Genomic DNA, 16199 nt, shown 5'->3' on the forward strand with positions numbered 1-16199 from the left:
CAAGCGTATCAAAACCTAAAGCCTCGGTCACACTGCTATTCGGTCGAACAATTGACGGTCTGCCAGCACTGTCTGGGGCTTGGATTGTATGACGTCACACGGGGCACACAAAGACTGTCTGCACACATGTTCGATGCATACATGCAAGAAACATTCATCGAACAATCCTCGACCTTGTCTGCAGCAAACACCGCGGTTTTAGAGATACAATAGCGAGGGTGCAGGTGAGCTGGTGAATGGTAACCATGGTGAATAAACCTGAGACTCAGGTTTATTCAACATGGTTAACCGCGGTTTAATTCGAAAACATTAACTGTCCCACGGAGTCAAGCAGGCGTTGTCTGTAGCAGCGAAAAACGCCACCTAAATTCTGATTCCCAATAAAACAAAAAGAAAAGCACAGCAGCGCAGATGCCTCGTCACGGGAGCCGGCGGGTGCGCTCAAGGTCAAAGCGGTCGCGCCACACAAACCAAACACAAAGAAAAGTGCAGCAACGCAATGCTTCGTCACGGAAGCCGTCGTGAAGCCGGCGGGGTTCGTCGCGCCTGCGGAGTGGGGGCGCCTGGTGTCACCGCCGGAGCACCGTGTGCGAAAGGAAGACGTAGCGCTTCTTGTAGGAATGCGCTACGTGTAGGAATTCTTTTGCATTCTTGCACGTAAGCAATCTTAAGTGTCTCTGCCGAACGTTTTTTGTTGTATGATGTATGTGCAGCGTGACTGCGGCGCGTTATGCACGCACGGCGGATTTTGTGCTCCATAGGTTTATCAGAATGATGGAAACATGTTTAGCATTATGCTACTTTTGACGCCCGGTGAAATCTGATGAAATTTCGACGAAACTCTGGTATTACGGAGCCTGGAACGCGTATCCGACTGGTGTTTCTACCGCGTCCAAAAACAGGCTGCCTCTATTTCCGCCTGTCGACGTCGCCCAAGTGACGTGCCGTGACCGACCGCGATCCTGGCGGTGTCACAGCAGCGCTGTGACACCGCCAGGCTGTTCTGTTCTGTTCTGTAGCTGTTCTGCTACAGGTCGCTCTTCAGCTTGACAGCCCAGGGAAGCTTCGGCAGCCAGGAATCGGGACGCCGCGACGACAGCGACACTGCGTTCGCTTGTGCTCTCTCGCCGGCATTTCTACGACCAACCGCACGGATCGTGACATCCGACAGCGTAGCACCCCGACTTCAGTGATGTCTTTTGTTGACTGTTCGGGACCACTTTCGATGCGTGGGCGGATCAGGACGCTAAGCACGCCAATCGGAGGCGCGGTCCAGGCGTCGTACTGGTATGACGACCACTTTCCGATACGGCGGCGCTGATTTCTACGCTCTGGCAAAAACGCTTTCTGCGCAGCCAGGGCACCTCGATCTCCGACTTGTTGGGCCCGGGCCAGCCCCTGTACCTGACTCCTCTGATCAACGATAACCAGCTGAACAAGGCGAGAACCATGAGCCGCGTGGGGTTCCTGGGCTTGATCCGGGACGTGCCCAGTTACTCGGGATTTCTTACCGTGAACCCAGACTTGGGCAGCAACATCTTCTTCTGGTTCTTCCCTGCCATGGTGAGTTGCAAGCAAAATGCGCGCATTATAGTGCAGCGAGCAAGTCCGTCTGCTCCTGGCCCAGAGGGAGCAGTAATATCAGGGTCTGGTGTTTGGGCGATTCAAAATCCGGGCTGCGGTGTAAGATATACAGCTGTGAACGCCTCGGGCGTCGCAGCTGTTAGATAAAGTCCTCTCCTCGCCTTCGTTGCAAGCGACGCCACCAGATAACTTTTCAATAAGCGGCTGGTGCTAGCATGTGACGGGCCCGCCTTCCAATGCTCACCTGTGGAATATGAGCTCATCTGTGAGAGAGGAGCTTGTGTTAAAGCGACAGCATTATAGGGTCAACCAACCTCAGGAGCCGCGTAACAACGAAATATGTAGGTCGGTCGATCTATAACCGCTGAACGATCTTGAAATACTGGAAGATCCATTGGTGGGTTCTTAGGCAATGCACGACCCTTAGAAAACGCCACACACGTCTTTTGGGGGAATCGCTAACGATCACCCCTTGGCTTTTCTGTTTTAGCTTTCTTTTTGGCTTCCCCTTAGGGTTCCACTATTTTTTGCTGCCTCTTTTTTACCTTGTTACTGGGTCAGCGCTAGCGTTTCTCAAAGGGGGACCTGTGTGGCATTTTCCAGGAGTCATGTTAACGCATCCCCTAAGAATCCACACATGTATCCTTCTGTATTTTTTACAACAGCTGTTAAGGGCTAGATTCCCGAGGATCGTGTCCGGTACAAAACACTTGTCGACAAAAACGCCTCTGGACAGCTACCGCCATCTATAAGCGACGGCGGCAAGCACACAACCAGTATGGTTGCCGCCGTCACTGGTAGATGGCGCCAACCTTTCCAGGTATCATAGAAAAATGGATGGTTGGGCGGCGCGTTGGTGGGAAGTCATCGTAGGAAACAGCGCGAAAAAACAGATTACGACAAAGAAGAAGCACACGTAACGAGCGCAGCGCTCGTCACGTGTGTTTCTTCGTCCTCGTCTGTTTTGCGCTCTGTTTCCTACGCTCCTACATTCTTATCAGTTTCGGTTTGGACTCACGATGGGTCGGCCGCGCGCCCTTTCGGGGAAAGGAGACAGGCTGCGGAATGAGCGGCGACGTACGCAGCAGCGCGAATGGGTCCGCAACCGCCGCAAAGCCGCTGTAGCTCGGCCATAACTTCTAATGGGTTTACGAATGGTTTCCTTTCTTGTTACTGGCAGAATGATTTACGCAAACAGGACGTTGAGATTAGATAACCCTTGAAGGGTAGTAATTGGATGAAACAAGTCGAGTTGTGTAGTCAAGATGAGGTCAAGAATATTTGAGGTCGAGGGAGTGGAGTGTGTAGGTATTGTTACGAGCTGCGAGAGGTTGAAGTCAAGGCAAGCCTCGATGAAACTTTCGCAATCAGCAATGTTACCCTGGCAAGAAGGTTGACTTTGAGACCAATCTATAGAAGGATAATTAAAATCACCGAAAATTGTAAAGCAGCAGCCAGGGTACCGTAATGACAAATCACAATGTATATCATGGGAAGCTGAAACAAAGCCCAATTTAGAATCAGGAGGTCTGTAACAGACCTCAAACACAACAGAGTTTGGGGTTTGTTTTTAAGGAAAACCATGGGCACTTTCTAAACACGTGTCAACGCAAATACGTGTACAAACTATACTTTTCCTGACAGCAAGCATAACCCCGCCACCCCTGCGTAGGTGTCTTTCCTGATGAAATATGGTAAACGATGACACGCCGTCAAAAATAATCGTGTCATCCACTTCATCATTCAACCAGGTTTCCGTGAGAGCAATGACATCAGCCGAGCAAGATTCAATCAAAGATGAGATGTCGTCTCGCTTTTATAACACACTCCGAATGTTGGTATACAAGACATTCCGATATATTTCAGTAGAATGCGAAGTAAACCCGACACGGTATATTGACACATGCAGGGGAACTGGGAAAAACAGTTTGCGATAACGAATAGTTGACATGTCATTCATCTACATCGGTCGCGTTTACTAGTGGGACTGCAGATTCAAGGGCAGTGTCCCAGACATATGCTGCGTCATTCACAAAAAGTTTGTCAAAACGCAAGCGTACTTTGTCCCCAGCCTTCACAACAGTTTTAGAAAATTTAAGCAGATTTCTACCCTTGACTCTAACTGCTTCTGAGTAGTTGTTGCTAACACTGAATTCAGTGCCTTTTAGTTTAAATCCGTTTGAAAGAACACTTCCCATTTCTTTTTCATTCAAGAATTTGGCTATTATTGGCCTGTGCTTATCACTTGATAAACAACCTAGTCGATGTGCTCTGGAGATGCTTTCCACTTTTACACCAGGCTTCGATTCCCACAGTTCCATAATCAGCTTCTCGGAATCCGGTCAGCTTTCACGTTCACTTGTTTCTTTTATTCCAAAAAAGATCAGATTATTCCGACGTGACCGATTTTCCAATTCATCAACCCTCGATTGAAGATGAGACACAAGAATGTCCCGGTGCACCTCGTTCTCAAGCTGGACAGAGTTCAAACTTGTGGTAGGCGCTTGGTTATTCTTTAAAGGAAAACTGAAGCGGTTCTCTATTTCAGAAAAAAACATTTCAATGGCCTTCATTCTACTTCCAGGATCAGGAATATCAAGATTATTTTTCAATTTGGTGCACGGAGGCTTCAGAAATTAATTTTTAAAGTACCGCCGAAGCCCCTCCTTCCCGGGGCGTGACGTCACACTAGGAGCTTTCGGAATCTCTGCTCTCGCGCATCTTCAGCGCCTATCAAAGCTATGCACGCGCACTCTTGCTATTTTCAGAAAGGTCAGAAAGAGACGTCACGACTGGTGTCAGTGCGGGAAATATACCTGGCAAGCTTGCCGTTGCACGCGCTGCCCACACGAGCGACACGCGCTTGGCGGCCCGAAGATCCTAGTATGACGTCACGACTGGTCGAATGTTTTTTCGCTTTTTCTCGCTTTTAGTTGCATCTTCAGGGAAAACAAAAGTGATATTCAGATTCACGGGATAAAAATACGCCAGAATTCACCTCTAACTCGTTTTTTTCAAGAAGTGTTTCAGCTTCCCTTTAACAGTGATACTCGCTCTTTCAAAGATTTGATCGTTGCTTCAGTCTGTTTCTGATTCGCTTCTAGTTTCTTAATACTTCTCAGCATTGTTGATTGACCAGTTTCTATTTTTTTTAGAATAGCAAGAACTTACGCGAGCTGCTCTTCCTGCTGTTTTGACATAGGTCCGGGATTAGATTCAATATCACCAGCCAAAAGCAGTATCAAACTCAGCCACAGCGACTCGAAAACTGACAACAGCGTTCTGCCGAGATTAGCACACCAATGATGAGTTAGTCGACACTTTTTAGGGGCGAAGCTCCTTAGGGGTTAGCCATGTCCGTATGTCCGTCCACCGTCCGGCGTGCCCCTGCTTGTGAGCTCACGAGCAGGAGCTCACGAGTTCCTGCTCGTAAGTTCAACAGCGAGAGCAAAAAAAAAATAAAAAAAAAGATGAAAAAATAAATAAAAAGAAGAAAAAAAATAGGGGGCTCTGAGATGCCATCCCATCTGTCTTCTTAAAAAAAGAAAAAGAAGAAAACCACATTCTTTTACTGACATGAATGAAAACGGCACCATCAGCACTACCTATGACCAAAATCAGTATCATCAGCACCACCCGAGCTTCGCCCCAATCAACATCATTCACCACGTAAAAATGCGGTTTTTTTTTTTTTTTTTTTTTTTTTTTGTTGAAGGGGCACGACACTTTAAAAAGAAGGTTATTGGCCGGGGTCCGGTTCTTTCTCCGACGATGGGTTCGGTAGTTTAGATTTAGTGGGCGATAAGGTAAGCTCTATCGCAGGGGTGTACACTTCGATGGCATCGCAGCCCGGTTGAAGTGTTCTCGAGTTTTCCGGGGCTTCCTGGTGTGGTGCATAACGTAATGTCATCTGCATAAATGGAGTGGTGTAGATCGGGGATGCCGTTCAGCTGTGTTGGTAAATCTGCCATCACGAGGTTGAATACTGTGGTGTATATAATTGAGCTTTGAGGTGTTACTCTGTTGAAAAGGTAGAATTTGTTTCGTTGAACATGCTTTGGAGGTTGAATAGTGTGGTGTATATAATTGAGCTTTGAGGTGTTACTCTGTTGAAAAGGTAGAATTTGTTTCGTTGAACATGCTTTGGATGCCATCCGGTTTGTGAGGAAGTCGTGCACGTATTCGTACTTCCATTGTCTGCATCCCGTGTTGGCGTGCTTGGGCAGGATTGCTTCGTGTTTCAGGTTGTCGTATGCATTGTGTCTGTTCAGGGACACCACGCCTCTCAGTGAACTTGAGCTCGGGCTATATACATTGTGTTGTATGCCTGCGGGTATTTTTACGCGTATATATATGCTTTTTCTTATCGAATACACATTTTTTTTTATTAATTCGTGAAAGCTATACAAATGCGGTGTGCGCAAGGGAGTTTTACGGCCAGGGGGACATCATGTTCAAAAGGGAATGCAACTAATAGATGACTAATTGAGGAAAACGAAGTCTTAGGGCACATAAACGATAATAATCCCCGGGAGAAAGGGAACATGGGGGACAAAAGACAAACACTAACCTTCAAACACAGCTAGGTGACTGGTACGCGCTGAAAAAATCCGCCTGGTGCTAGAATCCAACCAGAGACATCTCCATTTCCATTGGAGCTCTCTATACCAACTGAGCTGACCAAGAGTTAGACGTCAGTAGAGCAAACGGGTTTTATCAAATTATTTTTGTCTATCCTCTTCAGCTCGCCTGCACCTCTGCATTGATTAGGGCCCATGTTCATTTTAAAGAAATGGAGAAAATCAATGTTGAAGGCCTGCCAAATTTTAAAAAATCCTGGATCGAGCACGTAGCTTGAGTTATCGTCAAATTTTGTTCTGGAAATCTGGTGATACCAAAACCAAAAGCGCGATACCCACCGGAAGGACAACGCTCGTTTGACGCCGCAGGGTCACGTGCTAGTGACGAAATTTGCCTCACTTTGTGTCACAGCCCGTCGAAGCATTCACTTCTTTTAGTAGATTATGTTCAGGTTGTTTCTTAACCTGACTCGCAGCCACGATTAAAACGTGTTTCGGTGATATCGCAAGCAAAGCAAAGCAACTTTTTCAACCATGTGCAACTTGTCTCGGCTAATAAGGTGGCTTATCGCCAGACTTGTGGCTATCTCAAATACCCTAGTCAACGTTACTAAAACCCTCAGTTGGGAAGCTCACCCTCGAAACCTGGGCCGCTGGCGTGTACCGAGACGGAGCGTAATACGATAACAGCGCCATCCTTTAGCGACGAGATGAAACATGAAAGTTGCTTTACATAACTACTGCGAGATGGCCCTGCGAGATGGCGCCACCGGCCCTTGCCCGACTCGACGTGCAGCCGTGCAGCTCCGGGAGTGGACGCTGCGGGAGAAATGGCGGCGTTGCGACCGCTACTAGCTCGGTTCTCGAGTACGGATCGGAGCCACTTTTTTTAAAGCACACTCTTAGAAAAAAGGGTCAGTATAGTCCTCCCTAAAGGGAGGAACGCTCTTGACACATATGTTCCTTCAGAAAGGGAGAAACTTTCGTCCCTTACGCAGGGGAGCAAAAGTTCCTCCGTCGACTGCACCTCATTATGGCGGCCACGAATCGAGCAAATCGAGCTCGATAAGGCTTAACGAGAACACTAAGTTTATTGTACGAAGCGAGAGGAGCAGCAAATAAAAACGTAACACGAGCTTTCCGCGAACTGTATTTATTTCCGAAGTTCATTTACCCCTGCAGGTAAAGAAACTTACGTTTCGAAAGCATGCAGTCACTCAGTCTTCTCATCGTCAGCACTGCGATCTTCAACGGAGACAACCGGCACCCAGTTCGCGCGCTTTATGTCTTACCTTTGCTATTCCTCGAGCCACAATTCCTTCGTCAACCGTTGCGTCAACCGCACATCACGAAGGAGTGAAAATCATTCGCCCGCAAAATCAAAAGCCGCTCTAAAAAAAAAGCAAATCCGAAGCATCCTCTTGGCTTACCTCAGCACGGTAACACGAAATTATGGCGAAGCCGCGTAGCGTAAAAGGATGTTAAATCGCTTGCAACCAGATGGCAGGGTCAAGCAGAGTAATCGCAAGTAGCTAGGCTAGGTTGCGCTAGGTACCGCCCAATTCATGTTATATAAGAAAATATTTTTTTTTCTTAGGCCACAATTGCGTTTCCTTTTCTTCGGGAATCTCTAACACAAGCATCAGGTGAACATATATTTAGCGCATAGACAGGCATCGCACATACAAACATCAATACAACAGCACACTACCCCGATCACTACTCCCGAGCCCTGCGTTTCCGTCTTTTATACTGGTCGTTTTCAAAGTACGGAATTTTTCGGTGACTCCCTAAGCAATAAAAATTATTTCGAACATGTTCATTTTTTTTCCAGCAATGTCATACATCTGAGACTATTTTTATTGGCTCAGGGGATGAATCTCTTATTAAAAGGAAAACGCTCGATCATGCCGTAATTATTTGAAAGCCAATAAATCGGGCCGCTCCAATGTGGTTCCAAGCCATGAGTTTGTTTTCCCGCATGGCCCTTCGTAGCCAGTATTTATATTGTAGTGCTTGTTTTTGCATTTGTGCTGTTCGCGCACGGCTGCAATTGCCGTCTTGAATTAATCTTTGTAGAGCGGATATTCACTCAGCTGGAAGTGATGCTTCACGGGCAGAGAAATCGCTTTTCGATCAACTTGAATGCAGTCAAAGCCGCGACTTCCGGCAACTGTAAAGTGTATGGAGCTACGCCGTTGCGAGCTCGAAAACTTCTAGCGCTCATCCCAGCGCGCCACTTGGAGGGCAGTTTCTACAGGAACCGTATTATAGTTAAACAGTAAAATAAAGGATAGCGGTTTTTTTTTTTTGGTTTTTTTTTACCGATATTTTTTATGCTAAAATTTCATTGTAAATATACGTACTTTCCGTCATACTTTCGTAGTGTTGTCTTTTCCCCAGAGCGCAATCGCTCTCGGGGACCGACAGTCACATTGGCCACTGTACGATAGGAGCTTACCGTTCAGACCAGCGTTCCAACATGACTATCCACACGTCGATCGACTGCACCTAATCCCTCAAGTGGTTTTAAACTCTTTAATGTAAAGCGGAATGTCATCCTGCGACACTCCGCCCCCTCCGATCACGGCCCGACCAGCGGCATCAATGCCCGACAGTTTACATCATTTCATCTTGTTGTTACACTACTGATATGCGAACACACAGTCACATCGGCGATAATTCCAGTCTTCTGTTCACAACCCACAACACTGCCATCACGATGTCGCTGACACGCAGAAATACAGAACCACGTTGACGATGTTGCTGACACGCAGAAATACAGAATCACGTTGAACGCTGGTTGGCACTCGGCACGGGACAACAGAACTGAACTCAGCACGAAAGGCACCCAGGGAGCCGGCAGGAAAACCTGGCTGCCTTGGAGGCAGTTCCCGCGATTTCCATAACGTCGATAACGTCGACACATTTCCTTGTGGTTTCGCTGCTGTAGTTCCGCGTGTGTCCCGCAAATCGGAGACGGCCGTCCTACCCAGTGTATGTAGCGCTGCTGGCACTGCTCCGGAACTTCGCTGTGTCTAGCGGCTTCGTTAGCTGGTTTGATAAAATTAGTGGTAAAAACGTCAATGCAACCGAAATGTTCTGCACGTTTGGACTAGAAGACGGAATTACATGCGGCCTTCGCTGCCGCTGAAGCTCAATTAACTCAACATCAATTTACTTAACAACGTGCGCGATGTGCTCGAAAAACGAAACCAAAAGATGAGTCGGGAGGGCGAAAGCTTTCTCCGGTCTGCCTGGAGAAGGAGGAAAACGTTTCGGTGAATAATAAGGACTTTAATTTTCCTTTCATCGGTCTGGGTTTGTTTATGTGTGTTTTGGTAAGTAAAAAAAAAAAAAACTTTACGAAAAAAATACAAAAAAACCCGCTCCTCTGGGGATCGAACCTTTGACCACTTGATCAGTAGCGCGATGTTTTACCCCTGCGCCAACTGAACAAGGAGGAACTCGCCTTCCTCCTTTCATCTGAACTGCCGTTCCTCCCTCCTCTGGGCAACTTGTCCGCAACAAGGAGGAACAACCATTTCGTCGTTTACCCTGAGACTGGGGGGAATTTTTGAAGAGCAAAAGTAACAGAAAAAAGAGACAGGAGGAACAGTCGATGTTGCTACCTTTCTCCTCCTTTTTTTCTTAGAGTGCAGGCTCTATGGCTGGTTCCCAACTAAGGGGTTCTAGTAACGTCAAGTCAAGGTACTGCATTTAAAATACCTTTTTAAGTATCTTGGTATCTTACAAATACTTTTGAGTGAGATTATTTGATACTCTATTTTAATTACAATTCCGAGGATCTTCTACTCATTATCTTAAATACATTTTTGACATTCCACCATTTTCTGAGTTTTTCTGTATGAAGTGGCATGGGCGTTTTTTCGAGCAACCATATCGCTAGCTCCGATAAGCTACGCTGACCTAGATTGAGCTCGTGAAAACATTTTTCCGATTGGGGCTCATATTTCAGCGTTCGTACAATGAAGGTTTTCCCCTCGCCTGCCCAAAGGCGCCTTTTGTTTCTTATCGATCCCCCCGAAAAATCCTCAAACAAATGGGGCAGTTTTGCGGAAGTAAAGATTGCCACACTAAGCTGCAACACAGAACGAAAAACGACCCACGACAACAATGCCGTTCTGAACGCAACCTACTTGAAGAAGGTGCGACTAAAGCCCCTCGATATGTTTTCGTTTGTCTTTGCAAGTAGCGCCAAATGCGCGAGCGCACGTGGCCCAGGGCTCGAGCGGCCCTTGGAAGCAAATGGCGGCGCAGCACTGAAATTAGCGGCCCTTGGAAGCGAATGGCGGCAGAGCACCCGCTCGTGGCACGTGTCGCATTTCCACAACAATGGTTGGCGGTACTTGTGAAAACACTTTTATCAAGGGGCTTTAGGTGCGACCAGTGCCGTGGCTGTTATGTGGGTTCTCTTTGTTATACATTCACTCATTTCCGTATCCCAAGTTTATTTATAGTGAATTCCCCATATAGGGAATTCCCGACTCCAGCAAAACGGACGCCGCCAAGCGGGAAAACCGGGAACCAGTCGGTCCAGGTCGCTCCGCGCCCCGCCGCGTCTCTGATGGCTTTCGCGGACACCGTGCTGTCGGCGCGGGGGCGAGCAATGTAATTTGACGAAGGTCCGTAATTTTTTTAAGTTTGCCTGAGTGTGCATTAGTGTGGTGAAGCCTCAGTAGATTGTTTCTTTCCATCACGTGTTTGAAAGCCCGTTTACTCCACAACACACGGTCGCGTGCTTTCAATTTTTTGGATGAGGAGGAATCACGGGAAAACGTTTTGATTTCTCGTCTGTCTCTAATCACATTCAAAGTGACGACTGCTTTGTAACTGATAAGTGGCTTCTTTATAAGGATGTAGAACAGTGGACTGAGGTCGACAGACGAAGTGTTTCACTGGAGAGAACACCAATGTTGCAGTCAAGTGAATGGGAAGGTTCGATAGCTTCTTTCCGTGAGTTTGGTTGTGCTCGATTAGCTTCAAGTTAATTTAGCCACTAACGCCGGCCGGTACGTTGGCTATTCATCTTGGCGGCTTTTCGCCGAAAAAGACCACATTGAAGGAGTTGGGCTAATTTCGCAATTACTTGATTCAGAAAACCTGCTCGCTGCATATGATTAATGAGGGAAATTATCTGCTTTCAAAAGGTGGGGGACGCGTCTCGCAAAGTCAGAAGCTGTCACGACATTAGGATCTATCGCGTCTCCAATATTTATATTATAACCCCTGTCGAAGCCAGCAGCAATATACGTCTACATTGCTCAGGTTGACCGGCCACAAAAAATACTCATTTTATCCGTTCAGGATTCGAAGTCAAGTTCACTGCCAGAGAGGTTCTGCGTGAATCTCCAATGAAGACTCTCTTCAGTTTGTCCGCACTCGTCTCCGTTCTACCGGCTAGAACCATTTGGCTAAGTTCAAGTAGTATCTCTCTGTCTGTCAAATATACTTTTATTCAACAGTTCACCTAATAGTTAGTTAACTAAGTTCATATTTCAACCCGAAGAATATACTAATATCGCTTTAGTGGGACATAGTACGTAATATAATACATAATTCGCATATTCGTCAAAATGGCTTCTCGACTGCTACTAAAACCTGATTTGAAATACGAGTATCAGCTGCTTAGTGAAGCGCCAGCGAGTTGACATGCTCCTTGGCTCAAGAAGCGCTTGCTTAATTTTTTGTAATTTTCCTGCAGCCTGTGTTCTTGACCGAGCACACGACTAGAGCTGTTTCTTGAAACGCGGACAGGCACAAAAGCTCCATTTCGCGGACAGATAAGTCGCATGGTCGAGGCATGCGAGTTAGCTAAAAATTACTATCGGTGGAACAGTTTTGTAGCCCTCGCCGCTTTCCTTAGATGATCAAAACTAATTAGAGTCTATTACCGTTTCTCCGGAGCCCATAGTTTCGGTTTTGATCGAAGTCTCCGAAACGAAAGTTTGACATGAAAAGAACAAAAAACACCGGCAAAACAAAACTATGCTCGGCAAGTTTATGCGCACCGGCTCACTTAACTGTCTCAGTTCAAATACCCATAAAATTGGGCATACAACAAAAGAAAATTTGTTAAATTGAATGCGCCACCCATTCAGGCGGCGCGGCCGAGCCGACGCGACCTGGACTCAGCCGCCATGCTTGTTTGGTGGTGGCGCCCCCTATAGGTCGCTGGAGTCGCGAATATGGATTGTAGTTAAACGGTGCGTCTACGTTGCACCGCAGGACGTGATATTCAGCGATGTCACTATTACTGAAGCGACTTCTTCTTATTTTCTTTGTCCCAGAAATGTTTTGTAACTTGTATCGGTGATTTCCTGCTCCTTATTGGCGACTCCAGCTAAATCGACGCCGCGTGGCGGAAACGCCGAGTAGCTCACGAGAGGAGGTCGTTTACACTCGTCTGCTATAGCTGCTTGGTTCTCGTAGGCAGCATAGAAACATTGTTTCCAGTAAATATTTTTATTCTTCCGCCGTGTCATTCGTAAGCACTGACTAGAAGAGGGTTTCTAGCATCGAAGAATCGCTTTGTTTCCATGTGTACACACGGAGTTTACACTGCAGTGCAAGAAATTTATGGTGGTGCGCGTGCTGAACGACGAACGAGTAAAGGTCATTTTTGTCGTTCAGCCCGCGGACCACCATACATTTCTTGCACTCCAGCGTAAACTCGGTGTATACATATGAAAGCAAAGCAATTTTTTGACGGTAGAAACCTTCTAGTCAGTCTGTAGGATTGACACGGCGGAAGCACAGAAATAATTACTGGAAACGATGTTTGTTTCTATGCTGTCTACGCGAACCAGGCAGCGGTAGCAGACGAGTCAAAACGACCTCCTCTCTTGAGCTACTCGGCGTTTCCGCTACGCCAAGTCGCTTTCGCTGGAATCGCCAAAAAGCAATTCTGGTAAACCAGATTTTCGCAACTGTATTATTGTGCTTGTCACTGGCGTCGATAAAAATTACGCAATCCGGAAGTATTTTCAAAAGTAATTGAATTACATTTCTAAGTATTTGTTCTCTACTCAAGGTACTTTACAGTGAAGGTAACTTGAGTAGTATTTTAAATCCTTTATGAAGCAGGTATTTTGTAACTTAACCTAAATATTTTTATCGAGTATTTTGTCCAGCACTGCTTTATATCAACCACAGGAACGGAGCGACGCACGCCTACGCGAGGTGGCACCGACGCGGGCCAAGCGCGTGATAAAACGTGCCATGTGGTTGGACCTTCTTACCATGCTCATTAGAAATGTTTCGAGACAGTTGTGTTCATATCTGTTCATTCTGTTTATATTCTCTAACGATATAACGGAACTCCAAGTATCAGAACAAGGATCTCTAATTTTCAACTACCAAGAATCTCGGCGTAAAACATCTGGTCTCTGCCCCTTTCACAAGTTGTTTCATCAACGTTACCTACGCGCCAAACCCGCGCCAACCTCCCCTTCCCGCCTCCCCGTCCCCCCCCCCCCCCTTATCCCCCCGCCCCCCCCCCCTCCCCTCCCCCCCCCCCCCCCCGGCACCCCTCCCGACCCAAATCTAATAAGTTTTATCTCGATTAGAACAGGCTTATAAGGTCGGGTTTCCACGGGTATAACTAAGGCTTTTTAAGCCTTTTTTTTTTCTCGCACATCAGAAAAGTGCAATAGACTTCTTGCGCCAACATTGTCAAGCGAAGATCAACAACAGTCGAATAAAGCCAGTATTCCAGTACACCATAAGGTCATAGCCAAGTTTGTATAACTAGAAGCCATTTTACTGCACAAATAATAGCTGTACTTTATTACCTCATTAAAGTAGTTTGTGACCAATCTTTTTAATGCCCTAGACTTTAGCCGTGAGGGCACATGAAAAAAAAAAACTTGTTTGCTGGTACCTACATGCTTCAATGACTACGGACTGCTTCTTGAAGATAAGCTTTCTTAGCACGATTTTCTTTGATTTCATTTTATCTAATCATTTAACCGCGTGGTAGGTGAAGTTTTGTTCTAGAACCCCCCCCCCCCCCCCCCTTTTTAAGCCATGACGGATATAGGCATTTAGGATAAAACAATGAATAAACAAATAAATAAATTAGGGGTATGCTAACATTTCAGTCTCGAATCCAAATCGAATAACGATTATCTGAATAATTTCATATGACTTTCGAATTCCTAGTATTCAAGCTTTCTAAAACACTCAATACACTCCTAACAACAAAAAAACAACAACTAAAAACGTTTATCTGGAAATGTTGTTTACACGGTGAAATAGTCCTCGTGGGCCTGTGTTGGATCCAAATGAAGGCTGCATATAAAAGCCTTGAAGAACGAACCACTTCGAGAGAAAGTAGATTGATGCGTTCCTCGAACGACGCGGACATGCTCAGCTTGGATACGCTCGACGAAATTCGGTAAACCACGCACGTCGCCATCTTGGATTCAAGGTCATGCAGCTTTTTGCATTATAAACCTATTCTCGATTGATACGTTCATAAAAGGACAAATTATTACCAAAATATGATACCAGCGATAACTGAAGCGACCTCTTCCCCTCGCTGACCCGTCGCTCCTCACCGCGTCGAGCGAGGTGCCATGGCTAGGTGATGCTATAGACGTCACCCGATTCAGGCGGCCACACCCCTCCTATTATTCCGCAAGCTGCTTATCCACACGGGGCTATCAAGTTTGTCAATTTAGTGTTCTCATTAACACCGTTTAGGTGGTCGAAATGAATCCTCAGTTTTCCGCACGGGCGGGCCAGAATCCCTTATTTGGTTTAGCACGCAAAACACCCAGAACAGTGCTTTCTAATTTCTAATACGATGCGACCCGTCCAAAATATATCAAGCCGCGACCCCCGGCTTTCCGCGATGCCAGTAGGTTTTCGACTTCAGTGCAGAACCAGTAAACACAAAATTGGCTCTAAAATTTTATTTCTTAGTTGAGAGTGAATCATCTGGGCACCAGACCATCAAAAACGTCCGAGGACACCTAAGCACTTCTTATGAGTTGTGAATGCGAAAGCATGCCTCCTGCGACGCATTCCTTCCGCCTCGCGTTGTCGAAGGGCCTCGTCCTCTTGCCGCTTGAGACTCCTTGAATAACAATCCGCTTCTGTTCGGCGCCGCGTGGGTGGGACGGTATCGGGCGATAGATAGGCGAGTGCGCCGGTGACTCTCTCGGAATCAACCAAACTTTGTTCTCGAACATTCCCTTATATACATAGGCGAGGCACATATGTAGCGCCATCTCGGGAATCGAAACATGGTGGTAGCACCTAGTTGGCGACCCCTACAGCTTGCGCCTCGCGCTTTCGAAAGGCTTTCTTCTGTCTCCTACACCCTCAAGAAAAAAGGGTGTCAAAAGGTGTATTCTTACACCCTTTGTCCCATATAATACACCACCAAACTTCTAGTCGACATACAGCGCCCTATACAGTCGAACAGACGGCCCGAAGTTTTACGAGGGACTTGATAGCCGTGTGGTTCAACTTATTAAAATAGGTCATGTACGTTTTGCTGAACACGAAAAAAATAATCCGGGTTTTCTTGGAACTACTGTAAAAACTCGGTGTTTTCTTTATGTGGTCTTTGATAAGTACTTTAGTTATTTAAAATGTTGTACCACACGGCTATCAAGCTCCTCGTAAAATTTCGGGCCCTCTGTTCGACTGTGGGGCACTGTACATCGAATTGAAATTCTGAGGTGTATTATATGGGACAAAGGGTGTAAGATTACATCTTTCGACAACCTTTTTCGCGCCGCTCTCGTTCCGCCCGCCGTGTATTCGGAGACTTGACAACGATGGTGGATTTCGCTGCCTCCCTCCTCGCTCGTTGGGCTGCCTTCATTAAAGGGATGCTGAACCAAACATTTCAGTGTCTATAATAAGTGGCGCACGATCTTTCCACGAGCCAGCAGCCGCCAGTGTGCACGAGCACACGTGATGAAATTGACCTCATCATATCCCCCATTCACGCAGCCGCCGGTGTAAGCGTGAATGGGGGATATGATGACGTCAATTTCG

General features: G+C 46.6%; 1 protein-coding gene across 1 annotated transcript in view; it reads left to right on the plus strand.

Annotated features, from left to right (window-relative positions):
• The first annotated feature begins 1434 nt into the window (after positions 1-1434).
• The window catches only part of LOC8037139 (venom serine carboxypeptidase-like), a 99300-nt gene continuing 84535 nt past the window's right edge, over positions 1435-16199 (plus strand). Inside the window, exon 1 of the mRNA XM_040211007.3 lies at positions 1435-1563. Coding sequence (XP_040066941.3) covers positions 1450-1563 — 114 coding nt within the window. The 5' untranslated portion in view covers positions 1435-1449. The remainder of the gene's footprint in view (positions 1564-16199) is intronic.

This window comes from Ixodes scapularis, unplaced genomic scaffold (genome assembly GCF_016920785.2).
Source record: "Ixodes scapularis isolate PalLabHiFi unplaced genomic scaffold, ASM1692078v2 PGA_scaffold7__128_contigs__length_106722199, whole genome shotgun sequence".
NCBI classification, from domain to species: Eukaryota; Metazoa; Arthropoda; class Arachnida; order Ixodida; family Ixodidae; genus Ixodes; species Ixodes scapularis.